Genomic DNA, 18,975 nt, shown 5'->3' on the forward strand with positions numbered 1-18,975 from the left:
ACCAGCAGAGTTTTTCTGGAACAAACGCATCAAAGAATGAAAATATGGGAGGCTGGCAGATCAATCCACAAATATCAATAATATCGATACCTAGTCAATATCAGTATCGGATCGATGCTAGCAAGATTTCCTCATCAAATGTTTTATTTTTGTTTTGCAGTTTGTCAACTCTATCTCAAAAAAGATTTGTTTTGATTTGCTCTCAGACGACCATTTTTCTCCTCTTAGTTTATTTAGAAACAATGGGCAGAAAAATTAATATGGTGTTAAAGTATTTTGTAGACACATAAATTTTGTCCAAATTCTGTCTTAGGTTTTAACAAAAAAAAATCAATTCTAAGTAAAACTACAAAAACACATAAAGATCAGAAGTTTGATGACATATCAAACGTAAATAAGAAGTATCGGTATCAGTATTGGTGATACGGGCCCTGTATGCTTTACAGTTGGGAAAAAAGTGGTTATGCCCCAGTGATATAGTTAACAACTGCTGTTTCTTAATATGATTTATTTTTTTTGTCCCACACTAAATAAATGTACTAAAATAAAATTTCCAGTGTGACACTGTGCTGCAGGAACAAAAGATGAAGTCATTACAAGGTTTTTCACACCTGCTATGAACTGACAGGCCTTGGTTGGGTGGGAATTGGGAGGGGATTTATGTGTGAGGTTGGGGTTGGGGTTAAGGTTCTGGGTTTAGTTGGCCACAATAATTAGAGGTAAATGAAACAGCAGTGCTGCATCAGCTGCTGTTCGGACAGCTGTCTGCTTCACTTCCTTGTGAAACAGCTGTCTGTGACCATACTCTACGTTTCCTCCCCACCACGTTGTTGTTGTTTTTTCCCCTCCACATCCTTTAATTCTGACTTCAAGGTTTCTCTGGCTGCTCTATCATCTCTTGGAATTTTTTCATTTGAACAATTTTGGATTTTTTTTATTTTTTATTGAATGATCATCTGGCATCTTGTCTTTATGGACTCAGACAAATATGCGAGACAGATTGAAGGTTTTGCTTCTTTCTGTTCGCCTGACCCCCGTTCGTCCCCATTTTCAGGAATGAAACCACAAAAAGCCCCAGAGATGGGGCAGTTCTGCGAATTGTTCTCCAATGTTAGAGGCGGAGGGTGGGATGATCCAGGGAGATATGTTGGATACACAGATGAGGTTAGAAGTGGGGCGCAGACAGAAGCTTGTTTTGATAAGGGAGTCTGTTGGGGGGAAAAAACTGAAGGATAATTGAAAGTTGAGTTTGGATGATGTAATTCCCTGAGAAACAAAAAGCAACCTCCACTGGCGGGTCTTTCCACTGCAGTTTATTAAAACTACTATGTCTTTGTGTTTACTGTGCTGGCTCACCCAGTTACAACCACCTCGATGGGGTTTTTTCTCCTTTCTTGCTTAAACAAAGTGGAAAACTTCTGTATCTGGTTCGTTTGGGTAAAGCCAGCTCAATTACGAGTGAAATGGAGCCTGTAAGTACAAGTCAAGCTGCTCGTTTGTTGGACAATTTCTAACAATATGACCTCAAGGGAGATTAGAGATTTCAGCAGCTACAGTCAGACAAAAGCAACACATTCTGGAAACTGAAAAGAAAATTCTGGAGTGAGCAGGATTAGTCATTGTAATTTACTGTTGGGTTAAACGTCTGTCTCCTCCAGCTCCTTATCCCTTGAGTCTTGTGGTTGGAACCTTTTGGTTACAGTTACAATCTCCCCTCATAGCTAGCAAAGTGTTTGGTGACGTGATTCTGCTGTGAAGCCAACTTTGAATGACATCATTCTGGCGAAAGAAACTGATTGAGTTACGCTTTCTGTGGACGACATTGTGATATTCACACATTATCGATGCCTTTGCTCATTTCGGTGCGTGTTTTTGTTGTCCTGTTTCAGGGTGATTTATCTCCAAGTGAGCATGAATGACGGTCTGTCCTTCATCGGCAGCAACGTCCACATCACCACCACAGAGTGTGTAAGTAATTATTTAACTTTTTTTTTTTAATTCAATCAGAAATTTACGGGAACGTTTTTTTTAGCATGTCTTCCGGACACGTGTGGGCTTTTTATTTTTACTTTTTGCCGCTTTACAACCACAAAATTTGTGTTTATTGGGGCTTTTTGTGATAGACCAAGACAAAGTAATACTTTTGAAGTTGAAAGAAAATCTGAAAAATGTGTGAGGCATTAATATTTTGCCCTCTTGAGTCAGTACTTTTTTAACCACCTTTTTTGATGGAGTACATGGAAGAGTACATCTCTACATGCTTAAATTCAGCATATTCTTTAATGCGAAATGCCTCAAGGTTCAGTCAGACTGAACACGGAGGTTTCTGTAAACAACGCTTTTGAGAAATCAGTGAAAAATCTTGCTGTACATTCTTGTTTGGACTGAAGTTTGGCCTTGGGCTGCATCTTTTTGATGAATATGCCATAGCATAAAGCAGTGAGTCTCTAACATTTACAAGTACAACTTCAATGAATACCTTGTTTTTCACGTGCCAGACTCTTGACATACATAGTAAAATAGTTCAAGGTTCAGAGTTCTTCAGTTTGTTATGTCATGAAGCACAAAAAAACCATCTCATCCTTTGTAACTCACTGAGAAGGTCAAATTCATTTACTAAAGTGAGCAATCTGTTCAATTTTCGAAGTGTGAAAAACACAAACGGGACTGGCATTCTGACCAGACTAATTTCAATGGCCTAGTCAGATTGACCATTTACTAGAATCAAACAAATTTTAGTAAAAAAAAGCAGTCAGATTTCACTCTGACTGCTTGTACTTTAATAAATCTTTCACTTGTTATACCTATAATATTGTTAGGAGAATGCACCTCTAAGAATAGTTAACCTTGTCACTGGGCGGATGAGTTCATAAATCCTCCGGAAGTCAAACTTGGAACTGGAAGAAGCTGAGGAGCTTGGAGTTCCTCCGTTTATGCATCCACCAAATTTATTTCTACATTAAGGTTAATTTATTTAGACTTAACTTGTAAATAATGGCGACTTTTCTGCAGAGTACCACTTAAACAGCCCAGGTCCAATCAGAACTGGTACCAACATGGTCCTAACAACAATTGTCCAGCTGGAAGGGGAACGTTTACCCCTGTCTCAAGTCTCCAGTGATAGATTTCAGGCTTTTGTACATGTAGACCAAAACGTTCACTGTCCTCTGACTAGAACATCGTCTTCCACTTGTTTACTGTCTACCAAACTGGAGTTTTTATGGCCTCTTCTTGCATCTCTTTCTTAAATATTCTCCAACAAACATCTGAAGCCTTCAAAGAACAGCTATATTTATTCACAGACACAACTGGGCCATATTTACTGACTGGATTCTATTTAGGGGCTTCAGTGTTTCTAGAAAGATTTCAAAAAACAGTGTATCTCATGCTACATAAAGTTATAATAAACTACATGGCAGCTTGTGGTTGTGATGTGTAAAAATGTTCAGTATGGATTCTTTTGCGAGGCAGGACATGATGTTTTCCCCTCCCTTCCTTTCGTAGAAGTCTGGTGTTTTGGTCTGAGGGATGACCCATTTGTCTTCTCCATCCTCCCTTTTAAGTGTTGTTACTAGCAATGATGCATTCAAAAAGACCCACTGGACTCCCCAGCAAAGGAAAGAAAAAAACTTAGAGAAGCAAGTTCAATACCACAATATGCGTTTTCTTTGAAGAGTAAAAGGGAAACGTCCCATAACGGCACTGACTGATGAATCCTTTACTTCTGTTCAAATGTTTGTTACTCAGTTAGTGGGAAAAAGGGTTGACATTCCATTTAAAGTAATTTAAAGCAAATTTACCTAAACAAAAACATATGGTGGGACATATGGAAACAGAAAATTCCATCTAACCAACAAGAAATATTCCCCTTTAAAGGCCTCCTGCCCCAATCCATAAAGCTGGGACAAGAAACCATGAGAGCAAACTATGTGGCTTATGATGTATACACCCCAACTTAGCATGCTATTACAATTAGACAGTAGGGGAAAGTTAAAATATGCTTAAGACCCATAAGAAATCAAATAAAAATGTCCAGCGGATAGCTAAAATCCGTGATTTCTTCACACCCCCTCTAAAAACACTTATAACTGTCTACTATAAACAGTCGCACACCAAATATACTGTACCTTAAAATGTATTAGTCCACACATAGTGTTGTATTAGCGCCAAAATTAAAACTATAGCACACCCAATGGTGGCTACTTCCTTGTCGCAGGAGGCTATAAGTATTCCAAAGCTAGCTACTGATCTGATTAATGACAGGCTGTGTTAGCTTTGGAAAAGTTCATGACTAGCATGTCTAGGCTGGAAACCCACTGGATTGCCTATGCTTCCTCTACTGTCCATTAGCACTGGATAGCTTGGTATTAGCATCAATAGAGTGGCGTTAGCGTTGATAGGATGGTGTTAGCACTGATAGATTGGTGTTAGCATTGGATAGGCTAACAACTAGCATGCCTAGGCCATAGAAACGTTTTGGCAGTACCACAAAAGCTAATATCTACAGCATCTCTGCTCTTGGGGTTTCAGCCAATCATTGGCAAGAAAAATAAATGGCATTCCTGGATTGGTTGCTTTTGAAAATGCCAGCCAGTAGCATGTCAACTAACATTGCAACTAGGTATGTAAGCTTCCCAAGCTGCATTTTCTTTCAGATATTTTATATATTGTCACCTTACTAAAATAATAGCCTAGGTCATTTTTCCAAAGAGTTTTTTTTTTTTTTTGTCTGAATCACTTTTTGGAAAAAATGACATAGGCCATTATTTGAAAAAGGTGACAAAATGCTCTATGAAAAAATGTGCAAACAGGCAAATTTCACATGAATAATTGGGAGTTATGAAGACATCCGTGATTACTGAACCGCGAATAGATGGGGATCCACTGAAATTTCATCGTTTCATTTTTTTGCAACCAGCCCCATATGTGTAATACCATACTCCATGACAAAAATGTGCACACATCCAGATATGGTCCCATTTACTGTCACCTAATAAATTACACTATCAAGTTTTCTAATCAGACAATTTAGTCATTCTAAGGGTCTCTCTGCTTGTTGACAGAGGGGAGGGGATTAGGTTCTGAGAAATATTTATTTGGTTCCTGTGATGAGCTGTCTACAGTCAGCCCCACTGCTGAGTTCAGATAAATCCTCAACATTCCCCCCCTCGTATGATAGATAGGGGAAAGTCTAACCACATGTGATCCTCATCTGCGGTCTGTAATGAAAACCATGTTTGGCTGGCGGAGGCCCGGCTCGAGAGAAAAAGAGAGAAATGTTAACAGATGGATATATTAGGAGACTTAAATGATTTAGATCGACCGCAGATAGCAAGACAAAGAACACAATCGCTACGGTGACGAGGCTGAAAGTGCTCTCCTCTGTTCCTCCTCATGTCAGAGCTTTGGGACTTTAAATCCACTGTTGCTGATCTTGGTAGCATCGTTGTTAGTTCTTTTGGAAGTGAACTACGTTCTGGTCTTCATTGGCCAGCTTGTTTTCTATCTCTCAACCAAGGTTACAGTCAAATCAGTCTGATTCCCTTGGCCTTCCTTGACCTATTTAATTCAATTTGTACTTAGTTTTTTAATTGCTTCCTAACCTGTTTACTAACCTACGGGCTTCCTTTTAACTTATATATTCACTAATTTACCTTTTCAATCACTTCCTTTATCTCTCCATTGACTTTGTTTTAATTACCTTCATACTTTCAATTCATTCATTGCTATCTTTCTTTCTCAAATTATCTACCTTTCTGCTGAAATTTCTGTCTTTGTTTCCATCTTTCCTAATTTGCTTCCCTTTATAACTTCATTTTTTCTGTAGTACTCCTTCATTTCTTGTTAGTGTTTTTGTCCTTACTTCCATCTTTCCTTTTGTAAAATGTTCTTCCTTCTTGCCATCCTTTCATCTTTATTCACTAATTTACCAACTTATTTGGTTATTCCGCCCTTCTTTAGTTTGTTCCTTCCTTATTTTATTCCTTCCTACGTTTGTCCAACTGTACTGATCCTTTTTAAATCGATAAGTAAGTAAATGTTTTTTTACAGTACTGTACATACATAGAATAAAGTATCCTCATAGTTAGAATGATTAGATTATAATCCATTTATATTAAAATGTACATCGCAGATAACTAAGGTCAGAAATCTACTGATTAAAAATAGCTGAAACAGACTTTATGCAAACACTTGATTAATATGTTGGGGTCACTGAAAATTCAACAAGGCCATGGCGAGGAATCGCTGAAGGAGAGATAATTAAAGATTAACTAATAATCCTCTGTGTGTGGATTTAAATTCATATCCTGTTGCCCTGCTCTTCCCACGCCGCTGCTGTCTTTTTCCTGAACTTTATTGTTTGGTAGGTTGAAAATGTCCAAGACTGCACGCTCTCCTTGGAGGTGTTTAACACTTTCCTTTTGTGTTCCCGTCCTTCTATCCCTCTTGAATTTCATCCTTCCTTCCAGTCTTCCTTCTTTCATTTGCTGCTAACAAATTTCTCCTGAAGCTGTTCACCGGTAGTAAATCTGCTCCTGCTTTGTGTGTGCGTTGTCCAGTTTGATGGCACCATCCTGCTGATAACGCTGCTGGTGTTGTTCCTCCTGCTGGCCCTCCTCTTCATGTGGTGGTTCTGGCCTCTGTGCTGCACCGTGGTAAGAAACTCTAATATCTTTCTATTGTTAAGACCAGGACTGATGCGCTCTTCAACCACAAGTTCACTGGATATGATGAAGCCTTAAAGCTGCATATTTGTTAACTGTCACCATGTCGTGACAGTATTTATGAGGCAGATAATCTGTGAAAAGATCCAGCTCCACCTGCTAATGCCGTCTGAAGAAATGCACAGCTCCCGACCAAAAACAACCAATCACAGCCAGGAGGAGGGGCTCGGTGCTGTTAATCAATCTGGTGAACTCTTGGCTAAATATGCTAATGGCAGAAAAAAAACGTAACATTACAGGAAAACTGTTTATCATCACATAACTAGCTTAGCATTCATGACAGACTATGCTATCAAAAATGCGTGACAGAGGACATGAGGGTGATTGACAACGGTAAGACCCGCCTCCTGGCTCTGATTGGTTGTTTCTAATAAGCATTGGGAAAAGGCAGAGGAGCTTGATTTTTTTTTTCTCAGATTATCTGTCTCCTACCATACATAGTGACAGTTTCAGAAAATATGTAAAATAAAAACAAACATTTTTTTCATAAACGTTTCATTCTTCAGTTAGTCAGATAGAAGCAGAAATGATGTACGTTGTTGTGAAGATCCTTTCTTGTCCACAGGTGATCAAGGAGCCTCCACCTCCTCCGCCTCCTGAGCCTGTGAGTCCAAACAGCTACACACACACCAAGGCAATCAGAAATTTAACTAGGAATGTTGCAAAATGAAAGAAGTCTCATTTCTGTGTTTTCAGGAATCAGATGACGACGATGGCCTGCCAAAGAAGAAGTGGCCCACTGTGGACGCCTCATATTATGGAGGAAGGGGAATCGGAGGAATCAAGAGGATGGAGGTGATTAAATCACATTGATGCAGTTCAACCAGACGACTCTGATAAAAACCAAAAACAGGTCACTAACCGTTCCTGCGTCGCCCACTGCCTGCAGGTACGATGGGGCGGTAAAGGATCCACCGAGGAAGGGGCTAAGCTGGAGAAGCCGAAGAACGCAGTGGTGAAGATGCCGGAGCAGGAGTACGAACCTTACGAGCCCAAACCCAAGAAAGCTCACAACAAGAAGCCGCCTCAAAACCGCAAGTGGTACACACCCATCCAGGTACACACTGCCGCAGACTCCCACAGGACCACTGAGAACACGCTAGCTGTGATTCAGTCCAATTGCCACGCACATTTTCAGCAAACTTCCAAAATGCTACAAGAAAAAAAAAAGTGATTTGATTTGCCGCAAATTAAGCAGGCTATGTAAACTGTAATTTCGTCAGCCACTGACGCTGTAACAGAAAGGAGAGGTTGCTAACTAGCATGGACTACAGAAAAATGGAGAGAGGTTTTCAAGAATGTGTTGCTATCAGACAAGTTGTATTTTTTCTGTCATGTCAACCAGCATTAGCTATGATACAAGCTGTACAAAGAAGTAGAGAAAGATCAAGAAATAAACAGCTGATCGGTCATGTGAGGTAAACATTTGTTTCGTCAGAACTTGTTTGGTTAAATGTGTTTCCATTTCCACCTTAGCACCTTGACTCTTTTTTGGAAAGCCAAAACCACGTTGGAATCTAGCTAAAACCACTTTTTGTTTATTCAGTTCTTAATCACTGAATCTTGAAAATTTCACATTAGTGGAAGCAAACGTAAAAAATACCAGGAGTGTCTTGTCTGCTGACTTTATGAATGAAGCCTTTCAGACAGTAGCAGCACTGTACCTTTTTCATATAAGGACACACAAAAATACACACTCCCCCTTCTCCACACATGCTGATTACAGTGTATGTACTGTAAGGACACCACCTAGAAAGGCAGATTATTCTTAAAATTTAGAAATGCCATGTAGAGTATGGATGAAAAATATTCCTCTTCAACAGCTTAAAAGAAAAAAAAACGTGATCTACCGTTCTGTCAGAAATAATTTTTTTTCTTTTTTACACTCACCAAACACTTGGTGTTGGTAAAATTAGTCTTTTAAACTGGTTGGATCCATATGAATTTGAACGATCCCAGTCTGCAGACTACGCAACTTTGATGACCTTCCTCAAAATGTTGCATTTGTGCATAAATAATATTATTTACAGCAATTTTTGGTTGTTGGTTTGGTTACAAAACACATTCCTGCACAGGAGAACACAAAACAGAGTCACTTCAGTGACTCATGGATGATTTCTTAGTTTGTTAGTTTGCCTTAAAACAAATTAAGTGATAAACTCTCCACATAAAGTCAGAAATAACTCCAATGACGTAACCATGAAACCCTCCATTCTCTGCTACTCAGGGTAAACTGGACGCCATCTGGGCTCTGTTTCGTCGCGGTTATGACCAGGTCTCCCTGATGAGACCCCAGCCTGGTGATCATGTAAGTTACTCACAATTAAAAGATGTCAGCCTCTTTCTTTTAAGTCCACGTAAAACTGGTGGGCTTAGATGGAAGGTTATGTAAAATTATTGTTTTCCAAAGCTAATGTAAAACAGATTCTTAATTTATTTCACTATTCAATGCTTTCTAAATATGAATCTTGGGGGGGGGGGAATTGTGTACAATTTACAGGGAATAATTCATGATGGAAATGAGTGTAAAATAGCTTTTCTTTTTACTTAAAATATAACAAAATCTGCTTTTACTACAATATGTTGCAGTATCATATTTTAGGACTGATGGGATTCGATTCATTATTAGAGATATGTAAACAAAATCTTTTCATGTAACTTGAAATCTAACTTGGGGGGGAAAAAATGGTTGAAAACCGCTCAGATATGTAAACATTAACTATGTCAATGTTTGCCTGCATGTGTGTTTGTGTTTGTGATTAGACTTGTCAAGGGACTGGATACGAATAAGCTTATGGTGTTGATCTGGTACAGCACATCAAATGTTGACATTTATGATTGAGCTGTCCCGATCTAAATAAAGTTTATTTTCATTAATAATAACAACCTTACTTGAGATGTATAGGGTTGGGGCTAGCCAGATTGTTGGAGACATTCTGGTGGTAGAACACGGAGAGAAACACTGGTTCTGAGACCATGTGAAGGGCTGGTATTTTACATGCTACTTATTTAGCATCTGTAACCTTTGGAAACACAAACAAGATCATTATTTCTGTAGGCAGCTAGTTATAGTAGACGACTTCATTTGATCAAACGTTTTTACTCTCTACAAGCTTTAGAACCGTTTCCCTCGCCCCTGTAGAAATACAAGCCGAAAGGATTAGCAAACGCTTTCTTGCAAACGTTGGACCCAGTGTGCATATGGATTCGTGGAAATTTATACTGGAGTCTCTAAGCCATCCAATTACCCTCTTTAGAGTGAAACAGCAAGAGCATAAACAGTCCCCCTGAGGTAACCAGTGCTTAAAAAAAACGTTTCAGTCGTATGAAATGACTAGTCATTGTTCCCTCAAACCCCCGGTGTCTCTGAGCTAGCTAACACCTCAGCTGGCTCGGCGCATGCGGTTGAACCAATTCCTCTCTCACACCTGCTTTGCATTAGACGCTATAAATTAGATGAAAAGCAGAACCACAGCTCATATCCTTGTAGTTGGACAGGCGTCTTCTGCATTTTTTTTTTGTTTGTTTTTGCTCAGCTCTTTACCAGATGAACCACGTGGTTCTGTTTTAATGTCCAGAGCATCTATCAAATTGCGCCACATAATAGCTAGCGATGAATGTGGAGAAAGAAAAGGCTTTACGGTCAGAACAAAGCTCCCCCTGGGGGGAGCTTAGAAATACTTCACAAACATCCAGTATACTGTTGTTCTCTTTATTCAAATAATCCTTCATAATTTTCAGCAGCTTGTAAGGTGGGTACATTATTTTGAAGTCACAATCTGTATGGAATAATTAGAGTGAAAATTATGGCTCAGTGAGTACATACTTCAGTTTTTAATGTTCTGGTAGTCAATTGCTAAGGAGAACGAACAATAGCCCCTTTTTTAATTTTTCAATTTAAAAAAACATCTTATTTGTACACCCATGTTTCTATGGTGTGGTACTAGGGTCAAAATGCAGAATGTTACACACCTAGTGTTGGCTATGTCTTTGTTCCAGGAGGCTACATATTCCAAAGCTAGCTTAGATTAACAATAACTGATGTTGAGCTGGATTAAAGTCAATTCTAACAAAATAACACACTGATGCAGTCAAATGTATGTCACCTACAGATATTATATGTCATAATATAGATAATATGTCATATATGTGATTAAATGTTCTTTAAAATATATATATGTCTACTAGCATAGATGACCAGCGTAGGTATGTTTGTTGTCAGCCTATTAATGCTAGCCAACTGTAGAGGAAGTAGGCAAACCATTGTGTCACCATATGCTAGTCAGTAGCCTCTCTCTCATTTGCCAGTGGTGGCCAGTTCCAGCTAATCAGATCAGTAGCTAGCTTTGGAATGGCTATAGCCTCCAGTAACAAGGATGTATCTAGCTGGGTGCTCAATAGTCTTCACCTTCGCCCTAATATCACATATTGTTCTTTTATTCAAGTTAGCATTACCATGTGCAGAAAGGGAACAATATCAGAAGCGTTGGATAAGTCCTGGACATGGAGTTTGCTATGCTTTTGTGAAGCTGGCGTAACTTTGCTAGCTAAAATCCAGAGTTGGTTTTGTTACTTGCTAAACTTTTTGACAATAATCTATTCTTGCACAATGATGACCTACTGTGGCTCGTTCTGAATTGAGGCGCCGTTTGAATGCTACATTCATCGGGGTTAGCTTTATTGTGTTTTTTTTTTTCCACCAGACTTACTGAGTCATAACACGAAGAAAAATGTCAGTTCAGTTTCAACGCTTAGTTTTTCTTTCGTTTGTCGATTGCCAATAAACAGCTCAATGTGATCCAGGATGCAGTTCTGTTGCGTTCAGTCTGCTGTCTGAAACTGCCAGGGGGAAATTGCTGAGCTCATCGAACTGTCACATTGTTTCATGCTAAAACAAAATCCCATTTCTCTTCTCTAGGAGCTAACAATGAGCAGAAGTGTCCGTATATCCCAAGCCACCCTGATGTACTGACAGAGAAAAGATCTTGCATTAAATGTGATGAAAGCTAGCTAAATCTTTGTGCTCATGAATGTTGAGGATCATCCAGTCTAAATATGAGAACAAAGTCAGTCATTGTAGGCATGTGTGTGTGCGTGTGTGTGTGTCACCAAACCACATACAGGACACTTACATCAGAGGGACAGAATAATACTGAGCTGGTATTATATCCCCTTTCTGGACCAGCAGTTTGCTGGTTACAGGGTAAAAGCTAATGTCAAAAACAGAAGACACCCAGGCCTGTCTCCACAAACCGACTGACCATGCCTCACAAACACGGACGTAAATTTATTGCCAGAAAACTTTATGACTGTTGGATGGATGTCCTGCACAGCTTTAGAGAACAAACAAAGAAATGTTTAGGAAATTGGAATATTTTCGCAAAACAGTTTATGTTATCAAGGTATTTCAGTCCAGATAAGTACAGCATCTGTTGTTACCTCTGCCAAGACAGGAAAAAAAAATCTCAAGAGTTAACACAAGGACTTTAATCTCAATTCATTTTCATTTATTTCTATTGCTTATGGCCTTTTCCCTAACCCAAAACACAACCAATACCAATGCATGCCTAAACCTAAGCCTAACTCAGGACTAAGGTTCAGGACTGAGGTTAGGCTTGGTTGTCAGCCTATCAATGCTAGAACCTCAGGACTGTGGGTCAGGACTAAGCCTAACCTTAGTCCTGAACCTAAACCCCAACCCTAGAGTACTTCTCCTCATGAGGACCAGCCTTCAGTCCCCACAAGTAGCAGTGGGTCTGCATTACTTCATTTTCACAATGCAATAAAAACAGGTTCTAGCCTCTCAAATTTGTTTTGGCTACCCACAATGCCCTGCGCTATAGTCCACTTCCTATTTTTGGAGCCGTCTCCGGTCTGCTTGCATCCACTGTGCATTATAACCACACCAGAGTTCAATTTAATGAAACCGAGACCTAGGTTTTTAGGTGGACCAGAGTTTACTTTTCTGATCTCCATCAGAGTTCGATTGCACATTCACACCTCCCCAAACGAACCGGTCTTTCTAGGCAACCTAAGTAGAGTTCGATTAAAGCGGACTAAACAGAACTGGTGTGAGTGCAACCCAAGTGTTCTGCGCTTACCATTTGGTTTGCCTAAACATTCATATTTACTTCTTTCTGTGCAGGGTCGATGCATCAACTTTACAAGAGTAAAAGACGATTCAGCAGCAACCAAGGCCCCACCCCGTACTCCAATTCATGCACCATCGCCGCCTCCGCCAGACTACCGTCCCATTACCCGCTCCACCTCCTCATCTCCTACCTCTTCCAGCCCACCCACCAGATCACCACAGTCAGGCCAGGTGCCTCCGGGGCCCCCGCCGTCCCGCACGCCTCCAGGGCCGCCTTGTCCTCCACCAGCCCGTCCTCCACCCTCCCTTCAACCCTAAATCATACAGACAAACCTCCTCTGCCCTCCCAGCCCTATACACTTTGATATCACATTGATATTACTACCCGTCTGAGCATGTGTTTAATCTTAAAGGAGGTGGTCCTGCTGCCAAGTATCCTCCTGCCTTATAGCAAAGACCAGCTGCATGCTGAGACATGTGTCTTCCTTCTGTCGTCTGGAATAGAGTCTCAAGCTAAGCTGCAAGCTCACAATTATAGTCGTGTGACATGCTCTTGTGCCTTTACATGGTTAACTACGGATTAAGAATGTGCTTGAGTTGAATGCTTTCTGTAACTAATGCCAAAGCAAATGCTGCATAAATCGATGGGCAAAAACATTTCTTTGAACTGTGGTTTAACTTGACATTCTGTCTCACACAGACCACGTAATGCCATTTCTGAGATCTTGAAAGGATTGTTGCTGGACAGCAAAGCAAAGAAGAAAGGGATGTCTATCGATGTGTATTGAAAGATATTTCAAAATCGTCTGTCTTCATCAACTACTGAGTTTTGAGTTATTTTTGCCACCTTCTCCATTTCGTATCTTTGCAGTTTTGATGATCTAGTGCCCGACTTGTTGGGTCTGTCGCAATAAGTTTTGCACGATATATAATTCATAATTTACTAAGCCAAAATGTATTTTTTAAGTATTTTTAAAATAGAATTATTGCATAGACCCTTTGCAACTACGTCATTGATCAGTTGAGGCGCCATATTGGACGTAGTAAGTGACTGATGGGAGTATTCTCCAGAGAAGACTGCCGTTGCTTTTGCCAGTAGAGCTACAGCTTGCACTCGTTTAATTCAAGCTAATTTGTCTGTGTATGTAGCTTACCTAGTTGGGGTTCATAGATATTGGTATTGGCAAAAGTTGGAACTAGTTAGCAGGAATGGAGGGCTCGAGACCGGTCTTGAGGTTTTTTCCCCCGGTGTTGGCCTCGGTTAATAATAAGACGTAAATGTGAAACTTGCATAACCATAGAAACACGCAGCAGCGCTAAAACATTGTCTTAGCCACACCAGCTTTCAATTAAGACACAAACTTTGCTCTTTCCAATGATCTGAGAATCGTCGAACTACGAGCAAAACTCACAGAACTAGCAGCCAATGAAGAGGAAAAACAAGGCTTATTTCGTCATGCCAAAAACATAAATTCAGTCTTAACCTTCGATGTTTTATGGCCATAATCCGTGTTAGCGAAAATATTTCCACTTCCTGCACTCTGTTGTCCTTGTGTCATCCCTGTTGGTGATTTTCGGAAATCCCACTGGTTCTATTGGCTCTGATCGTTTTGGGAATTCCCCCTGTGAGGCAATTTGTGTTCCTGTATGTACTAGGCACACAAATTATTAGACATTTTAACATGCCTCATAATTTATTAATATGTCCAGGATATGTTTTAGGAACAGTGAGCTTTTTAACATCTAATTATTTATGACTTTTTTTTTAATGACACATTTTTATTAAACTAATCTCTCAATTTTTTTCATTTAACATACAACTATTGTGCAATGTAATCTGATTAATTCAGTTTAGGGAATGTGTATTAATGTGTGGCTGCATTTAGTAACTTAAATAGTTTATTATGACCAGTATTAATTTCAAACCAAGAAGTAGTTTTTGTTGAGTAAATAACTTTTTTTCCCCCATTAATTTTTGCATTTTTGGTGTACAAAAAGCAATGTCCTGAAATATTTGTTGAAGTCAAACATTCGACTTCAGCCTTGGTTTTGATCTCGGAAGAACCGGTCTTGACTCCATCCTTCCTAGCTAGCTTAGAAAGCGACCCGCAAACACTTCGTCCCCTTGAAGTGTTTGTTGAGTTGATCAAACAATTCAACAAACACTTCACCGATTTTTTTTTTTTTATCGTAAAAAGGTTTACGATAAATTTGCCTGAATGATTTGTATCACTACATCATAAACGTTGTTTCCCTTCCACCGACACAGACTAAAAAAACGTACAAAAGTCTATAAGCTTATTAGGGTTTTTTTTGTACATGGAGGCTACATGATGGTGGGGTATTTTCTCCATAGTTACTAATGATTAGACGCATAGCATCTCCATAGTGCAATATTTGATTGCATCTTACTAATCATACTTATCAAGTATATTATTGTCTATTTTTGTGCCTTACCTTCTTTCCTCAACAAAAGGTTTACGATAAAATGACAAGTCTGTTTTGCGTCCTTGTCTGTGCAGCATCCTATGAAGTCAACTAAATAAACGCGATATTAGGCTGCCAATCACAGGTAGTTAAATCATGCATAGGTTGTGTTGACGTCCGTCATGGTGGAGTGGGTCGGTTTCTGAAGAGCATCACGTCACGTGCAAAGGGTCAAATACGCTACGGCTTAAATATATCAGTATGAAAAAGGTTGTTGATGATAAGTGCCAAATAGAAACAAGAACAGACAAAAAAATGGAATCCAGTAGGTTCAACATAGCGGTACGAATTAGTGAAAGGAGCGAGCTGACCCAGAACCAGTTAGGCTGATGATGTAAAGGCAAGACGTTACGTTTTAAATGAGATGTAAAATGAGACGTGGATTGGCAAACGGAAGGTTTTGGTGTGGCACTTTTCCGCGTTAAATGTCACTCAGAGACACCTTAAAGCAGCAAATACCAGCAATTTAATGGCATAAATATTACAGTGTGTGGTTAAGATTTGTGGCCCAGTTTTAGCTAATGGGAGGATATGTGTTTTTTGTTATGTATTTCAGGTGTGTTTTAAATGTTATGTTGATTGACATGTTTTAGGTTTGAATTTTGTAGTAAGGTGAGAGGGAATATATCGTTTTGCATGTTTGTTCCCTTTTTTTATTTTTTGTTTTATTTTGTTTTGATATCCGAGCGCATCATCTGTTGAGCAACTAGAGTATGTGTTTGTTTTGTTAGCATCTGGACACTGAAACTAATGCAATCAAGCATCCAGAAATCAGAATCAGGTCTCTCTTTTTTTGGTTTTTTGCTTCTTTTTTTTCCTTTTTTTGTAAAACATTTTTGATACTGTATTTTAATGACGTTCTGTGTATTTTACGTTTTCAGTTTTGTCATTCACCACCGGTCACATTGCAACTGCAGGGCAGTTCAAAGAGCATCTAATTTATTTTACTCCCCGACAGAAATGCTGGAGAGTATCGAAACAATTGACAAGGTGTCTAATCACTGACATTGACACTGTGCGAATTTAAAAACTACATTAGTTATCTGTTAAGGAAATCATATTAGGCGTGTCAGCGTTGCATGGCACTTTAGTTACACTGTAAGACAGGTTGCTTAAACTAACAGGTTGAGTACAATTTAATGTAATTTACATCTGAGAAAGTTAAAAATGACAAAAAACGAATAATTAAATAAAACGATATTATCTTTAGGGCATTAGCACAAAAAGTGGGCTGCAGCGCCACCTTGTCTTAATCAAGGGATATAGCAACTTAACAGAAACATTACTGTTTATCAGTACATATTCTCGGTGGCAGCAAAATGAATCAGGTTTTTTTAAATATTATTTAGTTTTTTTAATTACTTAAAACAGTTGATTTTAGCACTGACAAAAAAAAGAGTAAAATTAGGCCCTGGCTAGATTGATTTTTTTTTTTTTTATTCTATTTTTTTTTTTAAAAAGCATGGCTGATGTTGTCATACCCATGCCACCACAGTATGGGGCCACAAAGTTAATATTCACAACCTCAAAATCTTGATTTTGGCTAACACAGTATTACGTGGTATTTCCCCCGCAAGAGTTTCTTTAGTTTACAGTAGAGGTTTAATATTAAGAGAGTCGGAATGAAGAAAAAGAAAAAAAAAGTTGTGGAAAATTCCTTCGAATCCACTCAGCTGGGTGAAGCTGATATTGAAGGTGACAGTGAGTCTATGTGTCATTATATTACGTATTTTTCAGATATCCAGTCTGTACAGATATGCCACACACCGCATTAAAAAAAACCCTCTGCTTTTAAAAATGTTTTCTGTTTTAAATCCAAAAAATTATTTGTACATGGATTGGAGGTGCAAGCAAAGAAGAAACATGTTTGCAAAATATTTGTGTTATTGTGGACAGTGTTATAAAGTTAGCAGTAGTAGCGCAGTACAGCTCAGCTCTACAGGAATTCAGAAAAATGGTTATTTAGATCGCCTGTAGGTAATTGCAACAAAATTTAAGGCTTTTTTTGGGGGGCGGGGGTATTTCTGTTTACTCATAGGAAATTAATAACAACCATGACATAAGGTCTAATCATCTGGTTGATTATATCTAAATTGAATATTCTTCTATTAAAAACTTCACCAGTTCTTCCCGCTGACCTGTCAAAGGCTCTAGAGAAGACGTTTGCCACACTTGTAATCCAGTTTTACAAAGCCTTCTGGGATTTTTGTTTCATTTTGCGTATGTCAGTTATGATTTGTATTATTTTGAAACATGGGCGTTTCAGCGATTTTTGTAACATGCCAACTCACTCACTGTACTCAAACGTTCCTGTGCTTCAGTTGAATTAGTTACGATGTTATGTTGTAATCGCCTTGAACAGAACGACACAGACGAGACACTTAGCTTCATGTCCTTGTCGTTATTTACACATTCCTCCTGTTTTGAGTTGTATCATTATCATTGTCTTTAGCATGCTTTAATGACTAAACGTCACATTACATGTAAGTGTAAAAACCTGTTGCATTTTACATCGTTGTTCTTCAGGAGCTGGAATTAGCATTAAGGCTTCCCAAAACACGGTTACATTAGTTCTTTTGGGGTTTTTTTATGACAAACTAATTGATTAATTAAAAAAAATGTTGTTACTCTTTGAAGGAAACTTTTCACAGCTTTTTACATGAGCAGTATAACCAGTAGTATCAAAAACAATGTAAAAGATGGTTGATTTGCTATTGTTAGCTGATTACTTTTTTTTACAGTACCAATAAAGTTTTGCTCTTAACCTTCTCCTGGGAAAAAAATCATTTTTGTACATTTTCCATGTCAATATCTGCATGTTTGTGTAACACAGTAGAGAAGGGTATTACATATATTTTGGATAAATGGGCCAATAGGTTCGGCTATCGGAGCACAGTGGAGTGTTTAAATGACACACAAGGGCAGTTGGGTGTATTTAAAGAACTGGTTTTAGTGACAGAAAACACACAATTAACAGTTGCACAAAACACACAATTATGAAAATAAAATTACACACAATAAAATGAAAAAAAAAAAGAAATAACAATAATACTTGGCCAAGTGCTAATTCTTAATTTCAAATAATTCGGGTGCACCCTGGTAATCTGCACTCCAAATTGTATTAGTCAGCAGATTAATCAAATTAATCCCAATTTGGTTTGATTCAACTTCATTCACAGGAGAATTTCCACCACAGCTGTGCGGCACAATGTCCGAAATAAAACAATCCAAACAGTATTGTCCAAAAATCAATAAATAAAAAAAACAATAATAATGGAGAATGTCAGTTGTAGGTTTCACACATAACCGTGTGTGAAGATGTATGTTGCTCTCCTACCACACCGCAGGGTGCAGCATGACTCCAAATGGGGTAGACGAAATCTGGTTCTCTCTTTAGGTCCAGGTGGGAAGGCTCGCCATCAATATCAAAGGAGGGATCCACTTCAGGAATGATCCAGTATAAAAAAAAACCTGACCTGTCAACAGACAGGACCAGCAGAAATACAGGACTTTACCAAGCCGTTCTAGCTTTAATCCTTCTTTCCAACACAGTAACAAAACATTACCTAGTTACTAAAACAACGGATATTTTTTTAACAACAATGTAACAAACGACAAAAACACAAATAAAAGGCTCCGAATATGCTCACCGATCTCAGTGCGACACACTTC

General features: G+C 38.8%; 1 protein-coding gene across 1 annotated transcript in view; it reads left to right on the plus strand.

The window, feature by feature from the left end:
• LOC102224771 (anthrax toxin receptor 1-like) overlaps positions 1-18,072 on the plus strand; it is a 46,574-nt gene extending 28,502 nt beyond the window's left edge. Inside the window, exons 12-18 of the mRNA XM_014472756.2 lie at positions 1,890-1,968; positions 6,561-6,656; positions 7,291-7,329; positions 7,422-7,520; positions 7,615-7,782; positions 8,953-9,033; positions 12,871-18,072. Of these exons, the coding sequence (XP_014328242.2) occupies positions 1,890-1,968; positions 6,561-6,656; positions 7,291-7,329; positions 7,422-7,520; positions 7,615-7,782; positions 8,953-9,033; positions 12,871-13,134 (826 nt within the window). The 3' untranslated portion in view covers positions 13,135-18,072. The remainder of the gene's footprint in view (positions 1-1,889; positions 1,969-6,560; positions 6,657-7,290; positions 7,330-7,421; positions 7,521-7,614; positions 7,783-8,952; positions 9,034-12,870) is intronic.
• Positions 18,073-18,975: the final 903 nt, after the last annotated feature.

This window comes from Xiphophorus maculatus, chromosome 10 (genome assembly GCF_002775205.1).
Source record: "Xiphophorus maculatus strain JP 163 A chromosome 10, X_maculatus-5.0-male, whole genome shotgun sequence".
NCBI classification, from domain to species: Eukaryota; Metazoa; Chordata; class Actinopteri; order Cyprinodontiformes; family Poeciliidae; genus Xiphophorus; species Xiphophorus maculatus.